At 40.2% G+C, this 21,082-nt stretch overlaps 2 protein-coding genes across 2 annotated transcripts; one reads left to right on the top strand and one right to left on the bottom strand.

Moving 5' to 3' along the window:
- Positions 1 to 2,000: 2,000 nt before the first annotated feature.
- Positions 2,001 to 14,107, top strand: pmelb (premelanosome protein b). The gene is made up of 12 exons (XM_033970182.2): positions 2,001 to 2,109; positions 4,124 to 4,219; positions 4,759 to 4,908; positions 5,203 to 5,331; positions 6,469 to 6,630; positions 7,587 to 7,892; positions 8,543 to 8,704; positions 9,941 to 10,075; positions 10,677 to 10,776; positions 11,675 to 11,880; positions 13,007 to 13,097; positions 13,847 to 14,107. Exons 1-12 carry the CDS (start codon positions 2,007 to 2,009, stop codon positions 13,953 to 13,955), a joined length of 1,749 nt encoding a protein of 582 aa, XP_033826073.2. The 5' UTR covers positions 2,001 to 2,006; the 3' UTR covers positions 13,956 to 14,107.
- A 1,502-nt stretch (positions 14,108 to 15,609) lies between these two features.
- tuba1c (tubulin, alpha 1c) lies at positions 15,610 to 18,577 on the bottom strand. The gene is made up of 4 exons (XM_033970302.2): positions 18,479 to 18,577; positions 17,165 to 17,387; positions 16,764 to 16,912; positions 15,610 to 16,696 (listed from the first exon to the last, which is right to left on the bottom strand). The coding sequence occupies exons 1-4, from the start codon at positions 18,479 to 18,481 to the stop codon at positions 15,716 to 15,718; spliced, it is 1,356 nt and encodes a 451-aa protein (XP_033826193.1). The 5' UTR covers positions 18,482 to 18,577; the 3' UTR covers positions 15,610 to 15,715.
- Between the last annotated feature and the right edge of the window lie 2,505 nt (positions 18,578 to 21,082).

Genomic DNA, 21,082 nt, shown 5'->3' with positions numbered 1-21,082 from the left:
GATCCACCGCTCTGACCCCTCTGTGATGTGAGGAAGCTATTGTTCAAGCAGCACACGCACGAAAGAAAGAGCCACTCGCCAAACTGTAAAATTAATACTAAAAAATACAAAGAAAGTTAAAACCATACTTTGGGACATTCTCCATGGAGATAGAGATGCCATTTATGCCATACTGTGGAAGGATGTAGCCAAGGGAACAACATTTCCATGGAAACAAACAAGAAATATAAGCCCTCCTCTTGGCCAAGTAAGAGTCAGGTTTGTGGAGATGCAAGCCCACTCACAGTAAGGATACATGTTTTTCTATGTTTATTTTTTGGCAAAAAAGTTCCATAAGGTGGCTTTAATTTATAGTTTTGTTTTGCTACTCTTTAAGCATTTATAAGTATGATATATTTGTTTAAACGGCCCAGATCACACTGTTTTCTGATCTATGTGATAATGTTTCCTCATCACAAACAGACCTACAGTTGTGTTTTATTTCATTCACACGTTTAACTCACAAACCCTGCATATTTGCGCTGACTTCTTCTCTCAAACTGAAAACACTCTGTTCCACCTCGTGATGTCATGTGGTGATACAGGAAGTGCTCCACTGTGTGTTTAAACCCCCTAGACCTTCACTAGAATCATTTAAATCATTTCAGCTCAGGAATTACGAATCTCTACTGAACTAAAGGTAAAAGGAGCTGTTAAATTTGAAACTACCACTTCATCCCGTATCTGCCTTTGTACTTAATTTTCCTTCTTTATTTATTATTTGGGTCTAATTAAAGTGCACTGTTTCTTTTGTTCTCTCTCCCTTTGTATAAAGTTCTGTTTGTGTGTAATGTTTGTAAAAAAAATTAAAAAAAAGACAGAACGTGGATGACTTAAGTATTTGGTTTAATGGTTGGCCCTGTGACTGTATGCCACTGTCTGAAAATAAAGAACTACACACACAAAAAAATAGAAACTACCACTTCATGACATCACATGGTGGAACAGAGCATTTTGTACATTGGAGATATAGACAGACCAATAATAAAGGATTACGCAAACATGTGTAAATGAAACAAAACACAACTCCAGGTCTGTTTTGGCGAGGTAACAACATTATAACATGGCTTAAAGCTCACAAGAGTCAATTTTGTGTAATGTAGGACTTTTGAAGACCAGTATTTTCCAAATTTTAGCATTGTTTACAAAATAATGATCATTTATCTTTAAACCCTCAAATGACCAACTTAAGTTTGATGAAGTTTTACTAATATGAACCAATCAAACCAAGATCTGATATATTTTTATGTCAGATGCCCTCCCTGTCTCAATTGACCCCGTGGTTGGAGGGCAAGGGCCAAAAATCAAGAAGATTTGTCTAAAATCTACTTCTGCTGCTGGCACAGAATTTTAAAATGTGTTGAGTTTCACGTGGCTCCTGGACCGTTTTTAGTGTAAATCCGCTTATAATTGGGGGCGCTTAAAGAGGCACCAAAAATAAGTCAGGTGACAAGAAATGAGATTTAGGCAAAAGTTTGTGCAACCAGCAAATCACTCCTCTGCTCCATCTGACCTCCTTCTCTGCATCCTCTGCTCCATCTGACCCTCTCCTCTGCATCCTCTGCTCCATCTGACCTCCTCCTCTGCATCCTCTGCTCCACTGCATCTTCTGCTCCATCTGACCATCTCCTCTGCTACTCTGACCCTTTCCTCTGCTCCATCTGACCCTCTGCAAATATTACACAGGTCAAAGCCACATTATAGTAAAACATAAATGTCTTGTGACTTTCCTGTTTCCACGCAAGAAAATGACAATATGGCATTTGTTATGGATTATTTTCTTATATGTACAAACCTAATCCTTCAACACTGTACACACTGTAAAATAAAAGTCATAACTGTTCCTCTGCCCTAGAATGTGACTCGAGTCAGAGCTGGCCTGGAGGATTTTGGCGGATGGGGGCGTGGCTGGTTAATACTCAAAAGGTCAGACTTCAGAAAGCTTATAAGGCCCTCACCACTGGCCCATGTTCACAAAAGGGATTTTTCATTCACTCTGTGGTGCTCTGAAAATGCAGGCGATCATCAGGGTCCTGGCTCTGCTGCTGCTCGCTGGGACCAGTCTGGCAAGTAAGTACAGGAGACTTTGACTGGACTGTATTAGAACAATATCTAATTGAGATATTTCAAAGTTTTGAGAGAAGTTTAGGTAAGGATGAAAAAAAAATGTACATTATATATTAAACTTGTAAACTTAGTTGATATTTATTTCAATATACAGGTCTACCCTTGTCTTATAATGGCCCATTGAGACTTGAGACGTTAGTACAATCACCATTAATTGTAATCTCTTCATGTTGGCTGCACTGATAAATAGCAAAGGATCATGGTCTATCTAGTTCCCTCTGCTTTCGATCGCTGTCTCAAAACAATGTGTTCACCAGGTATTCTTGAAAATGCTCTTTATGGGATTTTCAGATGGACAACGTTGCTACTCCCCATTCACAAGGTTATTTTTACTTTGATTTGGTACAAAAATTCAGAATAAGACACTTTATACAATAGAATGTGAAAGATAGTTATCAAAATCAGGGATCTTAAAATGTGGTGACCTCTATACAAGGTAGAGGACAGTAACTGATACTGTGCAGCTGATGTCATCACCATTCTCTGGAGGTGTGACGCTAACTCATGGCACTTCTCTGTCAGAAGCTCTATTTTAATCTGAGCTTTGTTTTAACACAATCTGACCAGAAAGAGTTGACATAGCTTGAACTACAACAGGTGAGCTGATTTGGGCTGGTACATAAGTCCCTCTCAAATAACATTTTTCAGTTCATCAATTCAGGACCATGAAAATATGCTGTTTAAATCCATTTTGTGTTTTTTCTTAAGTTTTCAGTTTTCAGCTAATATGTGCATTGTGTTTCTATGGTAACTGCTGAACATTCCACCATAGAGACACATGTAGAACACCCCCAGCTTGATGTCACTGGAAAGTATCATTAGCAATAGTAGCAGTAGTACCTGCCCTAGTCCTGGATCAGTCCTGGTTTAGACCTGTTCTAGTCTTGGTGAAAATCTCGTCCTGTTTTCAGGTCTGGCAGGTCTCGTATGGTCCCTGCTCCTCTCTTATCATTGGTTTAGTCTTGGTTTAGTCCTGGTCTAATCCTGGTTCAGTTTTGGTTTAGTCCTCATTTAGACCTCTTCTAATTATGGTTAAATCCTAGTTTAGTTCTGTTTTAGTCCTGTCTAATCCTGGTTAAATCCTGGTTAAATCCTGGTTTAGTCCTGGTCTAATCCTAGGTAAATCCTGGTTTAGTCCTTCCTTAGTCCCAGACTAATCCTGGTTAAATCCTGATTTAGTCCTGGTTTAGACCTGGTCTAATCCTGGTTCAATCCTGGTTTAGTCCTGGTTGAATTCCGGTCTAATCCTGGTTCAATCCTGGTTCACTCTTGGTTTAATCTTGGTTTAATCCTGGTTTAATCCTAGTTTGGTCCTGGTTCAGTCCTGGTTTTAAATCTATTTTGTATTTTTTCTTGAGTTTTCAGACAATCTTAAAGCTTTTTTTTAGCTAATGTGTGCATTGTGTCTCCATGGTAACCACTGAACATTTCACCATAGAGACACATGTAGATCACTAAATTATCAGTGTTGTTGTTACTTCCCACTCTTATAAAGTGGAAGACAGTTTTGCTTCTCATTCTTTCAGATCTGGATGTAGGTCTTTCCCATGACCTGGTTCAGTCATGCGTAAAGTGAACGTGAATGCCAGAGCTGCAGAGAACATAGAATATAGCCTTTTCTTCTAATTCTTATTCAAATATCTTTAAGAAATAATATTATAAAAACATTTAAATCAGTATAAATTAGGTCACAATGTAGGTAGTTCCTTTTTTTATTATTTATTTTTTATTTCTTACTTACTTGAGTTTATGAACACTGAACATGAGTGTCACATGACTGGGATTGGACGGGCACAGTTTAAAGTCACATTCTGTCACATTTACTTTCTGCAGTGTTATTACAGAGCAGTGACATTTGCCCACTAACAATAAAGTTTCTGGTTCCATTCTGTGTTACTACTAATCACATACTGCCATGGTGTCACTGAATACACAAGCTCTCCTTTTGTCTTCGCAGAGCCCAAAAACCGTTTCACTCGGTTTCCTTCATGGAACACAAAAATGTACCCGATCTGGAGAGAGGGAGACCAGCGCCTCCAACAGTCCTGGAAAGGTATTACATTATTAAAGTGCCCAAATTATTCTATTTTCTGATCTATGTTATTATGTTGTTTCCTCATCACAAACAGACCTGGAGTTGTGTTTTGTTTCATTCACACGTTTAACACACAGACCCTGAATATTTAGGCTGAGTTCTTCTCTCAAACAGAAAACACTGTTCCACCTTGTGATGTCATGTGGTAAAACAGGAAGTGCTCCACTATGTTTTTAAACTCCATACACCTTCACTGGAATAATTTGGATGATTCCAGCCCTTGAATTTGCATTTGTTCTATACTGAACAAAAGGTAAACGTAGCTGTTAATTTGAAAACTATGCTTCATGACATCACAAGGTGGAACAGAACATTTTGACCTTTGGGATGTAGACAGACTAATAATAAAGTGTTACTCAAACACGTGTGAATGAAACACAACACAACTCCAGGAAAGTTTTTGAGGAGGTGACATTATAACATGACTTAAACCTTACAAGAGTCAGTTTTGTGCAATACAGGGCCTTTAAACATTTTTAACTCTTGGTTTGACACAGGGGGAAAAGTGACGTTCAATGTTGCAAATGACTCCCCGACTCTGACTGCAGCTAAAGTGACCTTCACCATCGACCTGCAGTTTCCTCACAGTCAGAGAGTGCTGTCCCCTGGGGGAGAGGTGGTGTGGGCAGAGGACGGAGAACATAACGGTAAATTCCTGGGTTTCAGGGTTGACATTATCACATTCTAGGATCTGAAAACCTCCAATACAAGACTTTTTCTTTTCTTATTCATCAGTGAGTAACTAGTCCAAGATAAATTGCTTCTTTTGTTCATTAAGCAGTGTCCGGTTCCATTCCTACTGCCATGCACGCTTCTTATGTGCCGTTGAGCAACACACTTCATTTGCCTTAACTCCAGAGTAGGTGTAGACAGTAAATGGGTGAATGACTGCCAATATTTGGACAAATCTAACATTGTAATATTTTTCTCTTGTTGTACAGGAACCAAACACGTCGCCTCAGAGCCGGTTTACCCTGTGGACGGTGCAGACGAGGAGCTGTTTTTTCCTGATGGAACTCCAATAAAAGACGACAAGAAACCACAATATGTCTTTGTGTGGAAAACATGGGGTACGTGGGTTACATTTACTTGAGTAATATTTTTATTTTTTTACAGTAGCTCATTTGGTAGAGAGTTTGTCCACTGATCTGAAGGTTGGTGGTTCCAATCCTGTTCTCAATTAAAAAAAAATCATTGGTTAAGTGGTCAGAGCCAGTGATCGACAGGTTGGCGGTGCTATTCCAGCTTCCACAGATGAATACGGTTCTGGTGTCCTTGGGCAAGACATTTAACCTTACTCGCCCCCAGTGTCTGTGTACACAGGTGTATGAATGTGTGTGTGAATGGGTGAGTGGTTCCTTGATGTAAAGAGCACTAAGTAAAGGTAAAGTGTTAAACTTTACCTTTATTTAAGGTCTATACTCTTACAGTTACTCTTACTTGTGTAGTAGCTTCCCAAATACTTTTTACTCTTACTTGAGTTATTTTTTGGACAACTACTTTGTACTTTTACTAGAGTAATATTATTTTGAAGTAACGTTACTCATTTTGTGGCTACTCTACCACCTCTGGCTTTAGTAGTGCCAATGTCCTAATATTTGTAGGTTGATACTAGTTTTGGTAGTGTCCAACAGCAGTGGGAGTCCTTCAGTGGTCTCGTGGTTATGAGCCAGTTCATATGAGCAGATTATGACACTTCATTTGTGCTGCAGGAAAATCTCTGTTCAAAGAAAAGTTGAATTTCGTGAGATTAAACAAGAGCCACTTTGTCCAGACGGGGAAATATTCAGATCATGTGTCTAAAGCTCATGTCAAGTTCTGGTTCAGTCCTGGTCTAGTCCTGGTTCAGTCCTGGTTTATTCCTGGTTCATTTCTTGTCTAGCCCTGGTTTAGTGTCCTGTTTAGTCTCTTGTTTAGTCGTGGTTCAGTTCTAGTTTATTTATGGTTTAATCCTGGTCTAATCCTGGATCAGTCCTGGTTTAGACCTGGTCCGATCCTGGATCAGTCCTGGTTCAGTCCTGTTCTTCTCACGGTCTTATGTTTTCAGGTCAGTACTGGCAGGTCTCAGATGGTCCCTGCTACTCTCTCACCATTGGTTCAGTCCTGGTTTAGTTCTGGTTTAGTCCTGATTTAGTCTTGGTCTAATCCTGGATTAATCCTGTTTCAGTCCTGTTCTGGTCCTGGTCTAACCCTGGTCGTGTTTTCAGGTCAGTACTGGCAGGTCTCAGATGGTCCCTGCTCCTCTCTCACCATTGGCACAGATGACGTTCCTCTTGGATCCTACATCATGGACATCGTGATTTACCACTACAGAGGCAGACAGAAGTTTATTCCTCTGGGATACGCCTCCACACAGTTCTCCATCACCGGTCAGTGTGAATGTTCAAATACTTCATCAGCTCTGTTTTCTCTAGTGACATTTTAGAGTAATATTTACTTTCAAGACTTTTCAAATGACATAAACATGGCCTAAGTGTGCCCCCAGATGCAACGTAAACATGTTCAAGTGAAATATTATTTTTACTGATAACAACTGTAAAACTGATTTATTCTGAATTACAAAAACATTGGTCATAAAGTTGTTTATATTATAATTTGTTGTTTTGGTTTAAGACGATTGTCCAACCAGAAAGCAGAATGAGCCTCACATGACTCTCATTGCCAGTTCCAACGCTGAAATCCAGTTGGTTTGAACTTAAAATTACACTCCCTGATCTGAATGGTCACTACCTAAACCCCAGCACCTGCAGCCAATCATGTATCAGTGCTAGTGCAGCCTCTGCAGCTCAGTGAGTGAATTCTGGAGGTTCAGAACTTTCACATGAGGCCCGTCCATATACTGAGAATGTGGAAAACGTGTATGTGTCCTGTGTTGGTGGTTTTCAGATCCTAGACTGTGGTCATGTCACACTCTCAGATGCGGCCACTTTTCTTTTTACATTACATTATATTGTACTTTCATAACAAATATCTAAAAGTCTCACAAATATTGAACCTGATCATTTCTATTAGTACACTCTAGAACTGTCTATATTATAACAAATCTGCATTTTAACTATATTTGTTGTATTCAGTGAATTATAACATTCATATCCGTGGTTTTCAGGATTATGAAATATTAGTACTGCAATTGACAGTTTAAATAAAAATATTATGTCTTTTCAATTGTGAAAAGTCCTCAAAATATCACCTATAACAGGAAGCTGAAACCCATGAACAGGCATGTGTTTTGTTTATTAATAAACTGATTCATATTAACTGGAAAATTCTTTTGAGTTCACAGTGACATTGTTTATATATTTTCCCTGTTTTCTTTCCTCCTTAGATCAGATCCCGTTCTCCGTATCCTTGGACCAGGTGAATGACATCATGGCTGGAGATCTACGCTTCGTTCAGAATCGCGCAATCGCGTTTACCGTGACCCTCCATGACCCCAGCTCCTACCTTAGTCCAGCTGACATCACTTTTAACTGGGACTTTGGGGATGAGAGTGGAGCCCTCATCTCCAGAGAGCAAACTGTTACTCACACATATGTAAACTCAGGCTCATTTAAGCCCCAAGTCGTGATCCAGGCTGTGATCCCAGATAAGAGCTGTGAGCCCGCAGTCACGCCCACCAACCCCCCCACAGGTAACAATGAACATAAATCTATGTTGAAAGGTCCTATGTTAGTTTGAACATACCTGGAGTTGTGTCATTGTGTCATTGGCTCTGGTTGCTATGATACATACTGTCGGATTCCAAATATGGAACTTGGCTCCAATTTCACCCCTATAACCGCTAGCCTCGATGAGCTTCATTTAACTGGAGCCAAACGTTACTGGGGATGTCACAATCACTTAGTCCACTTTATATAGTCTATGGTACCATCTTGTGATGTCATGTGATAATACAGGAAGTGCCCCATTGTGTTTTTAAACTCCATACACATTCACTAGAATCACTTGAATAATTTCAGCCCTGGAATTGCCCATCTCTAATGAACTAAAGTTAAAGGCAGCTGTTAACTTGAAAACTGCTATGTGACATCACAAGGTGGAACAGAGCATTTTGAGCTTTGAAGATGTGGACAGAAGATGCGGACATTACTCAAACAGGTGTGAATGAAACAAAACACAACTCTGGGTATGTTTTTGACCAGGTAGCAGCATTATAACATGACTTAAAGCTCACAAGGGTCCATTTTGTGTAAAATAGAACCTTTAAGTTTAAGGAACTGCAATATCCACCACATACATAGTGCTGGTTTAAAATGACAGTTGGACTTGTGTGTTGTGCAGAGAAAGCTCCAGTCGTTGTGTCTCCAGTGCCTGTGGCTAAATCCTCTCACCCAAACTCTGCTCCGTCTGACGCAGAGGAAGATAACTCTGAGTATGAGTCCTCCTCTGCACCAAACACACAGGAAACAACCAACGTGGAGGACAATGCTCACAGGACTAAAGGTAAAGAGAAGGAACACACAGGAAGTTGCTCTATGGAACTTTTCTGGTGGGGGGTTCACCATATGCTTGTCTCCAAGGAGATGTTATTGCCTTTGCCTAGAATGTTCAACAGTATGGCATTAAACTTATCTGTCATTTATTCATTTAAATGTTAAATGTGTTCTCATTGCCAAAAGTATCGAAAATCATATACTAATCGATACTAAAACTAGTATTGGAACTAGATACTCATTTGAGCAAGTATCAATACTAAAACAGGCACATTCATAGGACAGAAATGAACCTTTCCTTAATAACTTTAGAATGATCTTGTTTTGTGTCAGATCAAGTATAAGACACATAGACTAGTGTACACCCATGGACTACTATGGAGCCTACCTGGGCACTGAGGGATTACACAGATATAAGGACACATGGGAATAGAAGAGAAAGTACTACCATTTAATGTTAAAAATCACATTCTATTGACTAAATAAAGCACATCTTTGTATTATCATCAACAGTACATTTTAGTATCATGACAGCACGAGTCCTTAAATCTCAAAAGATATCTTCAAAAAATCATTCTTCGTGTGAGTGGGTCTATCCTTCCACAGATCTGACCTGTAATTTGGTTTTGTGGAGTCACCAGTTTGTCTCTATGGAGGTAGATAAGTTAAAGGCATATTGTGCAATAGTACTCCAGAGAAATTAATACCATCACAACTCCATGGGAATGAGCATGGAAAAGTTGCATACAATAGTTACAATAGTGCTTCTATTATCTTTAAATAATAGAAAATCAAGTGATGTAATAAAACTAAAAAACTAAAGTACTGTTTCCCTGTGAATATGTGTATGAGTGGCTGCATTGTGCCATGTCTCATTTGAATACTGCTTTGCCTGATGTATTCACTGCACTAGTACAACACTGAGTCTGTCTCTATAGGAGCAAAGAGGGCCCTGGTACTAAATTATCCTTTGTATATTTATGGAGAATTGTCATGTGGGAGCAAGGGTGATGTAGGCTTGTGGGTGGAGCCTTGGACAGAATCTTACAGCTAACCATATGGAGGGTTTGAATGGGGCCTAGGAGAGATCGCTTAAATGCTGAAACATGCATGGATGGCATATAAAACCTTTTCAGACATGTTTTTGATAAGGGAACAGTGTTAGAACATAACCCTGTGTCTAATATCTCATGAGCAGAGAGTGGGCTGACTCGGCTTTTCTGATGTACTCTGTGTGTCTCTATAGGAGCAAAGGGAGGGCTGACACTCACTGGAAAAGCGGCTGTTCTCGTCTCTACAGAGAAACTCACTGATGACCCTCCCAATGATGACTGTGTGATCTATCGCTATGGATCCTTCTGCACTGGCATCGAAGTCTTTGGTCTGTGGGATTTAAAAATATATTTTGAACTCTAACTTTTCTAGTCACTATGCAGACTGTAATGTTCCACTGCTCTGTGTAGCATTTTTTTGATTACAGGTGTTTTTATTGTGCATAAATACCTTGAAAAGCATGCATTCTTACTGTGCAATGGCTCGCCTCTCCACAGATCTGACTTGTAATTTGGCCTAGTGGCTTCAGCTGCTTGTTTCTGTGGATATATACTGCCAATCAAAAGTTTGGACACGCCCTCTCATTCAGTGTTGTTGCTTTTTTTGTTTTCTTTTTATGACTTTCTACATTTTGTATACATACAGATATTAAAATAACTCAATATTTTTCAACAAAGAAAAGGGTGGCTATTTGAACATAATAATATAACAAAAAATATATTTAGTAAAGTGTGTCCAAACCTTTGACTGGTAGTAATAAAAAAAAAAAAGAAGAAAAAGTCATGTGATCAAAAGTTATGAATTTCTGTGGTTGACTTGAAATAATGCCATTCCCCTGTTGTGAGATAAATACAGTTGCTTCTATCTTATTTAGGTCATTCTTTGATGTTTTTGTTTGAATATATGTAAATAATCATTTGTGTGTTCAGAGGGCATTGACAAAGTGGAGATCGTGCAGATGCAGAACTCTGTGTTGGCGTCAGAAATGGATAAAAACGTCTTGGACATCACAGTCACGTGTCAGGGAAGGTAAATATTCATTAAATATTCATACATCTGTTTATAAACGTAAGAAAAGTAACATTATGGAGGAATGCATTTCTGTAAATCGATGTGAGAAGCTTGCAAAGTGATTTATACTGTATTTTATACAGTATAAATCACTGATCTATGCTATAATGTTGTTTCCTCATCAAAAACACACCTGTTGTGTTTTGTTTCATTCACATGTTTAACTCACAAACCCTGCATATTTAGGCTGAGTTCTTCTCTCAAGCAGAAAACACTCCATTCCACCTTGTGGTGTCATGTGGTAATACAGGAAGTGCTTCACTGTGTTTTTAAACCCCACACACCTTCACTAGAATGATTTGGATCATTTCAGCCCTGGAATTGCCAATCTCTACTGAACTAAAGGTAAATGTAGCTGTTAACTTGAAAACTACCACTTCATGACATCACAGGGTGGAGTATTTTGATCTTTGGAGATGTAGACAGACTAATAATAAAAAGTTACTCAAACTTGTGTGAATGAAACAAAACACAACTCCAGGTCTGTTTCTGAGGAGGTAACAACGTTCTAAACCACGTATTTTTGGGTAATAAAAATGTGCCTGCCTCAGTATCAGTGGGCTAACTGATTTTATTTTTATATTTTTGTATAGTTGCTCAAGCTATGAACATGTTAAAAATAAGCCACTTTTCAACAGTTTTCAATCTATTATAAAAATACCTTTACTTTTCTGTCCTGTTCAAAAATGTAGTGGAGTACAAAGCACATAAACCTGCTCTCAAATGTAGTGAAGTAAAGTACTGTACTGTACTTTTTGAATGCTGTTTTTGAGTTATTTTGACACATAAATCATGACTCTAAGTTATATATATATATATTTGTTTTGTAACTGTTGAGTGCTCTGTGTTTGTGAAGCTTCCCAAAGGAGGTCTGCAGTGTGATCCTGGACGCAGACTGCCTCAGGCCTCTGCACTCCGAGTGTAACATGGTGGAGCCGTCCAGACAGTGCCACTTAGTGCTCAGACACTTCTTCAACATCTCCGGACTTCACTGCATCAACGTGTCCATGGCCAATGACGTCAGCCTGGTCCAAACCTCCGCCAAATTCAACATCCACATGGGTAAGAAAGGGCAGAATTTTATACAAAATCAAGTCACGTCAAGTCAGATTTATCTATAAAGCACATTTTTTTAAAAACACAGCTGTCCAAAGTACTGTACAAAGGCAATATAAAGTGCAATCATATAAAACAAAACATCTTATAAAACTAAAACACGCTAAAACAATATAATACAAAACTCCCGCTCAGCTCGTGTTAAAAGCCAGTACAAGCAAATGATGGCTCATCTCTAGACACATATCACTTTGTTTAGATTAGCTCTGCAGTCTAGAATCATAACTCCCTGTGTTATTTATAGAGAGGGATATCATTCTGGTCCCTGCGTCCCCCTCTGTGTCTCGATTCCGAACCAAACACGATCATCCAGTCAGATTTGTTTTTTTCAGTGACATGTGAAACAAAGGAACTGATTGTCATCCATCATTTGCAAACAAAATGACATTTCTCTCCCCTCAGGTTAACAGAGTTTAGTGTTTTGCTGATTGATTCTGCAGAAATCCACCATGTTTTTCAGTTCCTTGTGTTTTTGGGGTTTTTTTTACTTTCTTTTTTTCTCATAAGGAGCCATTTGTTTCAATACGGGACCATGTGTGTCCTTGATGAGTCAATCACGTGCATCTGAACTCAGGGACATTCACCGGTGACCAGACTCACATCTTTGCAAAGAATTGGAGAAGTATGTGTTCTGGATGGTCACATGGGTCACATTTTTATATAGCGCTTTTCCACCTTCAAGGCGCTATAATGAACCACTCACCCATTCAAACACACATTCATACACCAGTGTGCGCAGACACTGGGGGGAGAGGTGGCTCAAGTGTCCCAAAGACACTTGTGTGTGAGCTGGAATCATAACGCCAACCTGTGGATCAGTGGCTCTCACTCTCTCTCTCTACCAAGGATGTTTATGTCGAGAGCGGGATTTAAACCTCCAGCCTTCGGGTCAATGGACAAACCCTCAAACTGGGGAAGTGCAGGACAAAATATTCAACCCAAATATCGCTTAAATATTCAATATCGAACTGATACGCATAGCTAGGTCAACCCTCTGATGTCACTTACTGACATACCAAAATTGAACCTGATATATCTCGCCTGTCCCTAAAGTTGTTTGCTTTTCTTTCAGGTTCTCATTTGCCCATGTCAGTCCTCCTTGTGCTGATCTTAGGGGCCTTTTTGGTGTCTCTGGTTGGAGTGATGGTGGTTCTTTCTCTCAAGTAAGAAATCATAGAATATAAATTTATGGTACATTTAGTTTTGAAAGATATATCCAAACTTATGATCTACAAATGTTGAACCTTAACATTACGTGTTTGGGATGGTCTTCTCAAAATTGTCATTATTACTTATGGTGTTAAGTCTTTTCAACTGACAACAGTCACATCTTTAGGGTTGAATAATGGCACCACTTTATGAAGCTATTGTGCAAAAATAATGTAACTTTTGTTTATTTATACTGACAGAGAAGACATCGAACTTTGTGTCAGTTTTTGTTTCATGTGAATAGGCCCAGTGATTACAGCGATATTAACCATAAACCAGGTCAACACATCTGTAATCGGACAGTTAAACAGCAAATTTCACCATGGAATTTTGACTTGTCTCCAGCTCAGGTTAAACTATAGGGACTTTAGTTCAACCTATTGAATACACCTACTATTTAATCAAAACAAGTATAAGACACAGAGACTAGTACACGCCCATGGACCACTATGGAACCTACTGGACACAGGGATTACACAGATATAAGGCCACAGGGAATAGAAAATAAAGTACTACCAATTAGTGTTTAAAATCACATTCTATTGTCCAAATAAAGAGTGTGTTTTGTTATCATCGTGGTATCAGAATCGGTATAGAGTATCGAGTCTGTTCGTTAGTATCAAAATAGAGTTTTAAATTTTAACACTACTTTGTCCAACCAGGAAGTAAAGTTATAAACTTGTTTAATCTTCTTTCTGAACAGACATGTGGTGAAGTCCTTTCATTGCCAGTCCAGTTTGACCCAATTCAGAATTTCAGACAATGAAAAATCCATCATGGACAAGCGCCCCCTGCTGCCAGAGACACTGTAATGACATGTTTTGTAATCTGGAATGTTTTTGTACTTTTATACGTTTTTTTTCTACATAAAACATAAGAGTCTGTATTTAGAATATTCAAATCAGTCAAGATTGCTCATTCGGAAAGCTTGTCTTGTTGGTGTTTCAGGTTGATTAATAAAGTTTAAGTGATTTTCATGTTTGTCTAATGATGACTTTGTTTGGTGGGACAGTACCTGTGGGAAATATTTATTAAAGTTTTACATGAATCAAGTGGCTCTGATTGCTACGGTAACATGCATCTGTTGCTATCATAGACTGTATGTATAAATGGACAATGCTAACCTGCTAGCTGCCGCGTTCTGAATAGGAAGTGAGCATGGGCACATTTTTGGCTCCGTCAACTCTGGCTCCAATTCACTTTACACTGGAAAACCAGCCCTTCTCTGTAACAGCTTCTGTCAGGGTTGTATTTTTTGTCTTAAAATGTTTGTATTAACCCGCTCTACATGATCCTGGTATTTTTATTTTGCTATTGTGTCCGTAAATCAAGATATGAACATTAATAACAAACAAATCAGATGCCTTCTTTCCTCGAGGTCGCCCCTTCCAGCGTTAGCAACAGGTTTGATTGACAGGGTTGTTAAGCACCTGCTCACTGTTAAACCAGCGGTGTGGGCAGGAAGGGCGTTGCCTTCAACAGCCTGGCTCTGGATTGGTTCTTTGGTTGCTATGATACTTATGGTCAGAACTCTAAATATGTAATTTGATTTTGTGTTAAAACAAATCTTAGATTAAAGCCATCAATTGTAATAGGGAGCTGGACTTTTTAATTATAATTTTCCTGTCAATACTTCGATAATTGGGCTTTTTGTATTTGTACTTTATGTAATGCCCATGTTCTATCAAACAAATGTGAACAAATCTTGAAAAAACTATTTTTCATTTTAGATAATAAATTCATCTTTTATAGTAAAAGGTTTGAAGTGAGCAGAATAATTATCAATGGTTGTGTCCATATGGTGTGTTAACACACATATATAATTTAATTCTGCTGCAAATATAGACCAGAGCAGTGTAAATATAGGCCAGAGCCATGTTTTAGGGCGAATTATGTGAACTGTTCAGAATTCAGGTAAAAAATCCTGACAGAGGTAGAATTTTGCTCTTGTTCCACTTACAAAATGGCCACTGCATTTGCCACAGCAACAGAACTCCTGTTCTATCTATGACTTACAACTATCGTTGAAGAAATCCCTCTATGTCATCAATATACAACATTCAATCCAAAATGCAGGAATGAATATTGTGTAAATTAGGAAATCCTTGGCCCTTAGTTGCTCAGTGAGCTATGGAATTATCTGTCCAATCAGGAAGAGAAATTATAATCTTCACAAAATTGTCAAACTGGTCAAGATTTTGGGAAAAATGTTAAAAAAAATAATAATAATAAGACATGGCCTGTACCAGGTAAACATGGTCAAATCAAATATAGCTTTTCTGATAATTGTAATGCTGTTTTATTTTTTATTTGTCCTGATTTGTGGTATTTAAATATTAAACCACTCACTTTTGGGCAGTACAGTTTATAAACTGCTTAGTCTGACTGAATAAATAGACCTAATTATTATTGTGAACTTATTACTTCAAGTTAAACAAAATGAAAAGCATAAAGACAGATCAGTCGTTTGTCAAAGGAGGTTTATTTCAAATGGCCAAAAACAAATTTCAGATTTTATTTGGAGCCAAATGTGACATAACCATTAGGAATGCCTTTGAGACGATGTTTCCCTTTAGTACTCCTCTCCTTCCTCCTCTCCCTCTCCCTCGATGGAGTCGACTCCCACTTCTTCATAATCCTTCTCCAGAGCAGCCATGTCCTCTCTGGCCTCTGAGAACTCTCCCTCCTCCATGCCCTCTCCCACGTACCAGTGCACAAAGGCCCTCTTGGCGTACATCAGGTCAAACTTGTGGTCGAGCCTGGCCCAGGCCTCTGCTATAGCAGTGGTGTTACTCAGCATGCACACGGCCCTCTGCACCTTGGCCAGGTCTCCTCCAGGGACCACAGTGGGTGGCTGGTAGTTGATGCCCACCTTGAACCCAGTGGGACACCAGTCCACAAACTGGATGGTGCGCTTGGTCTTGATGGTGGCAATGGCGGCGTTCACATCTTTGGGCACAACGTCTCCACGGAAAAGCAGACAGCAGGCCATGTATTTACCATGACGAGGATCACATTTCACCATCTGATTGGCTGGTTCGAAGCATGCGTTGGTGATCTCAGCCACAGAGAGCTGCTCGTGGTAGGCCTTCTCAGCGGAAATGACTGGGGCGTATGTGGCCAGAGGGAAGTGGATACGAGGGTAGGGCACTAAGTTGGTCTGGAACTCTGTCAGATCCACATTGAGGGCTCCATCGAAGCGCAGAGAGGCTGTGATGGAGGACACGATCTGACTGATGAGCCTGTTGAGGTTGGTGTAGGTGGGGCGTTCAATGTCCAGATTCCTGCGGCAGATGTCGTAGATGGCCTCATTGTCCACCATGAAGGCACAGTCGGAGTGCTCCAGGGTGGTGTGGGTGGTCAGGATGGAGTTGTAGGGCTCCACCACAGCAGTGGAGACCTGGGGGGCGGGGTAGATGGAGAACTCCAGCTTGGACTTCTTGCCGTAGTCCACAGAGAGACGCTCCATGAGCAGAGAGGTGAAGCCGGAGCCGGTGCCTCCTCCAAAGCTGTGAAACACCAGGAAGCCCTGCAGCCCCGTGCACTGGTCGGCCTGTGGACACACAGAGTTTAAAGAGGAGCTCACAATGACACACACTCTGCCTTCACACGCCTCTCACCAGTTTGCGGATCCTGTCCAGCACCAGGTCGATGATCTCTTTGCCGATGGTGTAGTGACCGCGAGCGTAGTTGTTGGCAGCGTCCTCCTTCCCAGTGATCAGCTGCTCTGGGTGGAACAGCTGTCTGTATGTGCCGGTGCGCACCTCATCTGTGGAGAAAAAAAAAGGCATAAGTTCAACCACAACCATTTAACACAGGTTTGACACAAGTGCTACAATGGCTGTTCCAACTGTTTAATAGAATTCTACACGAGTTACAAATGCAGCTTCAACAACCAGAAGTGAAGCTCGTGTTTTGGATTTTGTTTTACAACTTTTACTTTGGGCAGTTTAAAGTTGTCTCAGCCTTGTCTGACATGAGAACCTGTCATTGACATTTTGATTGTTTTTTTTCTACGCACCAATGACAGTGGGCTCCAGGTCCACAAACACTGCTCTGGGCACGTGTTTCCCAGCTCCAGTCTCGCTGAAGAAAGTGTTAAAAGAATCATCTCCTCCTCCCAGAGTCTTGTCACTGGGCATCTGTCCATCAGGCTGGATCCCATGCTCCAGACAGTACAGCTCCCAGCAGGCATTTCCAATCTGGACTCCGGCCTGGCCCACATGGATGGAGATACACTCACGCTGAGGACACAAGAGCAAACACACATGTAGTTATGCAGGTACCGCTTATACAAAGGACAAGCCTGTGAAACTGCATTCTGAAGACGTCATAGTAATTGGTTGAGACAGCTGCTCCCTCTACCGGCGGGAGGGGGGTCAGGGATGCGTCAAAGGCACCTCCCTTCGCTCTGCAGGGGAGCGGCTGCCAACCCCCACACCCCCCTTTGCACAACCTTCCCCTCAGCGCCACCTGCCCCTCCGCAAAGTCTGCGCCGCTGGTTTTTGTTGTGCGCTTTTTGTTATTCGCTTCTTTTGTCGCCTCCATCTTTTCTCCATCACACACGCGCACGGATGCAAATTCATTTACATGTGAAAGCGCGTGCACGCAGCTAATCCAGAACATTCTGTCTGGACGTAAGCTTCAATGAAATCCCACGTTTAATTCCAACCGCGTGTTTCAGTGCAGTAACCAAACACAAATGGGGTTTTGTGGACCTTATTTAAACACGGCAAACTATTAATAATGCCTTAAGAAAAGAAAAAAAAATTAATACGACTATTTTTTTTTAAATTATTAATATTTTACCTCTGATTTGAGATAAATAAACCATTAGGTCGTTGTTCTATCTTATAAATAAATAAATAATTACACTACTGCAATCTGTGCCATCATCCTCCCCACCCAACTCGCCCCTCCCCCCCACGAACCGGCTGAGGCGATCTGTAAGGTGCACCATTCGTCCTATACACCCCAGATGCTTATTTTAAATGCAAAAAAATGCCAAAAACCTACGTAAATGACGCAAAAAAGATAGACTCCCCCGTGTGCTATTCCATCTTGACTGGCGCAAGTGCATTCATTGTTTTCATCCTCCCACAAACGCGCACTCGCTTCGTTTATCCCCAGTAAACCTAAACGAGGAGACGAAACGCTATTTTTTGATAATCTAAACACGAAACTGATGGTAGCAACGCAACGATTTCTTTACGTGAGACCGCGGCGTCTCCAAATCACGGCCATCTCTCAAACATCTCGCGCCAGATCAGAGATTCCAACCGAATTTACGCGCAAATCTGTAAATATCCCTCTTTAAAGACGTAAAAGCACTCACCATGTTTACGGTTGAGGTTTAAGGAGAGGAGAAAACGAAGAAAAGGTTGGTGTTTTGCGTTGCGTGGTGTACCCGGCGGGGTCGAAGCAACAACTGGTGAATGAGAAGGCGGCGCTTGCGCATTTATACTGCGGGGAAACAGCGGGAGTGGAGAGTGCTACTGCTGCAAAGCGCAAAGAGGCTGCACGAGAGACCACCATTACGCGACCAATAGCATCCTCTCGTTTTAAGACACTGACGCACTTTTTTTTTATGAGCACAAAGCGATACACACACACTGCAGATGCGTGTATGAACTGTGCTGTACTCATTTTAATGTGCAACCATCAAGGAACAGTATAAACATTATAGGTCAAATGTGCTGAAGTAGACTAAATTAAACTAAATATATGTAGGACTACCAAAGTACATCTTCTGAATCTCTTATTTTGAGTAGGCCTAACTATTCCTGCACAATTATTTATCATTTAGAGGTGCTCAGAATACAGTTACTCCCTAAACTGAATGTATGCAGTACTAATTTTGGCCTTATACAGCAAGTTTTTGGTGAGAAAGAAAGAAAACGCCACTCTTGCAATGTGGGAGTGTGCATTTTTTTTGTTTTGTTTAATTAGCCTAGACATAAGTTAATTGAAACAGGGCAACAAAAATAAATCAGTTTGTAATGTAGTATGTAGTATTTTTCTCACTAAAATATAATGCAACTTAGTGTAAAAGTACTCTAAGTGTTCAGAATGCAGTACTCTGATTGACCTGTGTAACAGAAGACATTGCAAATACATTTTAATTTTGGTATTCTGTAACTAAATATCCTTCCCATCCTTGTGTGCTGACCTGCCTCTCTGGGATGGGGGCAGGGAACAGTGGGGTTGTCCCTGTATTGATTAAGACAAACATAGATTTTACTAGGGAACTTCCCAAAAGAAAAGTCCATTCATCTGACGAATTCGAATCTGACAGCTTATATTTGGCCCCCGTGTTTCAAATTGATGAGGAATTATGAAGTTGTGAAACACTATGGCGATTAACAATTTGAATGAAATATTTTATCAATGGGAAATGTATCCAACTACAAAACAACATCTGCAGATTACCAAGAATATGTAGTGTTTTAAGGTGAGTTCACATTTGTCCTGGTTTGGTCCTGGTTTGTGCCTGTGTAGCTCTGAAGTAGCCCATGCTTTCTGTTGTTGTACTGGTGTGGTCCTGGTCTAGTCCTGGTTTAGTCCTGGCCTTGCTCCAATTGCAAAGTGGAGTGTGAATGCATTTGAAGTCATCTATTGTCTCAGCCAATGCAAATGCAGGCAGCGGGTCGCAAGAAGTTGGCTAATACAAATGGATTACAATTTGTTATTCAAGAATATAACCCAAAACCAACAGGAAATGCCCTGCAAATGTTTAAGGGAGAGCACGGCTGTTTACAATATCCCTGTCTCATCAGATGGGGAGAGCAGTGTTCCTGTATCTATGGTGTTTTTCACATCGAAATGAGCACAAGGGAATGAGATGTTGAAGCTCATCATAAACATTAGCAGCTATTATTATCCAGCTGTACCAAATACTAAAATCAGACTGGTGGTTTTCAGTATCTAGAGGGTGATGATGTGAAACAAACAGATAAGAGACAGTTTTTCCCATTGATTATTACTCTGCTTTTTCCAATGAAATATCAAAAAAGCATATTCGCAAATGTTGAATCTGATCTGATTTCTATTCGAGACTGGACCCAAGAACTCTCTGTATTACAACAAGAATCTGCAGTTTAACTATATTAATTTTACCTATCTCCCATCTGTAGTCAGGCTTATTAGTGTTGTCACGATACAATTTTAAACTTGATTTCGATATGAAGGAATTGACTCAATGCTCAATATGATTACAATACCGCGATGAAGATAAAACATGATCCTTTTGGTAATACAATGTCATTTTCATACAAAATAATAGCATTTTGTGTATGTTAGCATGAGATCTTTACACTAAAATTGCTCAGGAAAGCTCAGATTTTGTCCTGCTAATGTTGATTTTTTGCAGTATCGATACTTCAAATGAATATCTAGTTTCGATACTAGTTTAAGTATCGTTTAGTATCTAGTTCTTGATACTTTCGATAACCCTATGGCCTGTAGAATGTTGGGACGTCATACATATTAGTATTTAGGTGTAATTATTCTCAAGCTATCAAGCAATCATCCCTCTATCCCTCCTCCTTCTCTCTGTTCCTCCTCCCCCCCCTCGTTTCTCTCCCTCCTCTCCTTTCTATTTCTCTTTCTCCTCTATCTATCCCTCTTGCTATCCCTCTTCTCACTTTTTTCTCTACCCCTCTCTTCCTCTTTCTCTCTTTCTCCTTTTTAGGCTTAATTATTCCCAAGCTACATAGGCTAAAACGTGCCAAATCGCCGTGGTAACAGTTTTGTTTTTTCTAGTCGCTCTTGTTGTCTGAAACGTTGCATTTTGTTCAGTATCTGTTCAGTCTTTTGTCCCCAGGCTTTTACACCTGCTGCATTATTATAGATGGAGGAAAATGGCTCCTTTGTGCGGCTGATGGCGGAAGCAGGGAACCGCCCCAAAATACCATCTTCTCTCTCCTCTTCTCCCTCCTCC

The sequence above is a fragment of the Periophthalmus magnuspinnatus genome, chromosome 7 (genome assembly GCF_009829125.3).
Source record: "Periophthalmus magnuspinnatus isolate fPerMag1 chromosome 7, fPerMag1.2.pri, whole genome shotgun sequence".
NCBI lineage: Eukaryota > Metazoa > Chordata > Actinopteri > Gobiiformes > Gobiidae > Periophthalmus > Periophthalmus magnuspinnatus.
The sequence above is the reverse complement of the archived record's forward strand: the minus strand, read 5'-3'. Positions and strand labels throughout refer to the sequence as shown.

What these genes read in the sequence shown, in the direction of transcription:
- pmelb (XM_033970182.2), top strand. Translation starts at nt 2,007, where the DNA reads ATGTTCACAAAAGGGATTTTTCATTCACTCTGTGGTGCTCTGAAAATG. An exon ending in GCCCACCAACCCCCCCACAG is followed by an intron (nt 7,893 to 8,542) that starts GTAACAATGAAC and finishes TGTGTTGTGCAG; the next exon opens with AGAAAGCTCCAGTCGTTGTG. An exon ending in CAAATTCAACATCCACATGG is followed by an intron (nt 11,881 to 13,006) that starts GTAAGAAAGGGC and finishes CTTTTCTTTCAG; the next exon opens with GTTCTCATTTGCCCATGTCA.
- tuba1c (XM_033970302.2), bottom strand. An exon ending in CCTGGAGCCCACTGTCATTG is followed by an intron (nt 16,913 to 17,164) that starts GTGCGTAGAAAA and finishes TTTTCTCCACAG; the next exon opens with ATGAGGTGCGCACCGGCACA. An exon ending in TGGACAGGATCCGCAAACTG is followed by an intron (nt 16,697 to 16,763) that starts GTGAGAGGCGTG and finishes GTGTGTCCACAG; the next exon opens with GCCGACCAGTGCACGGGGCT.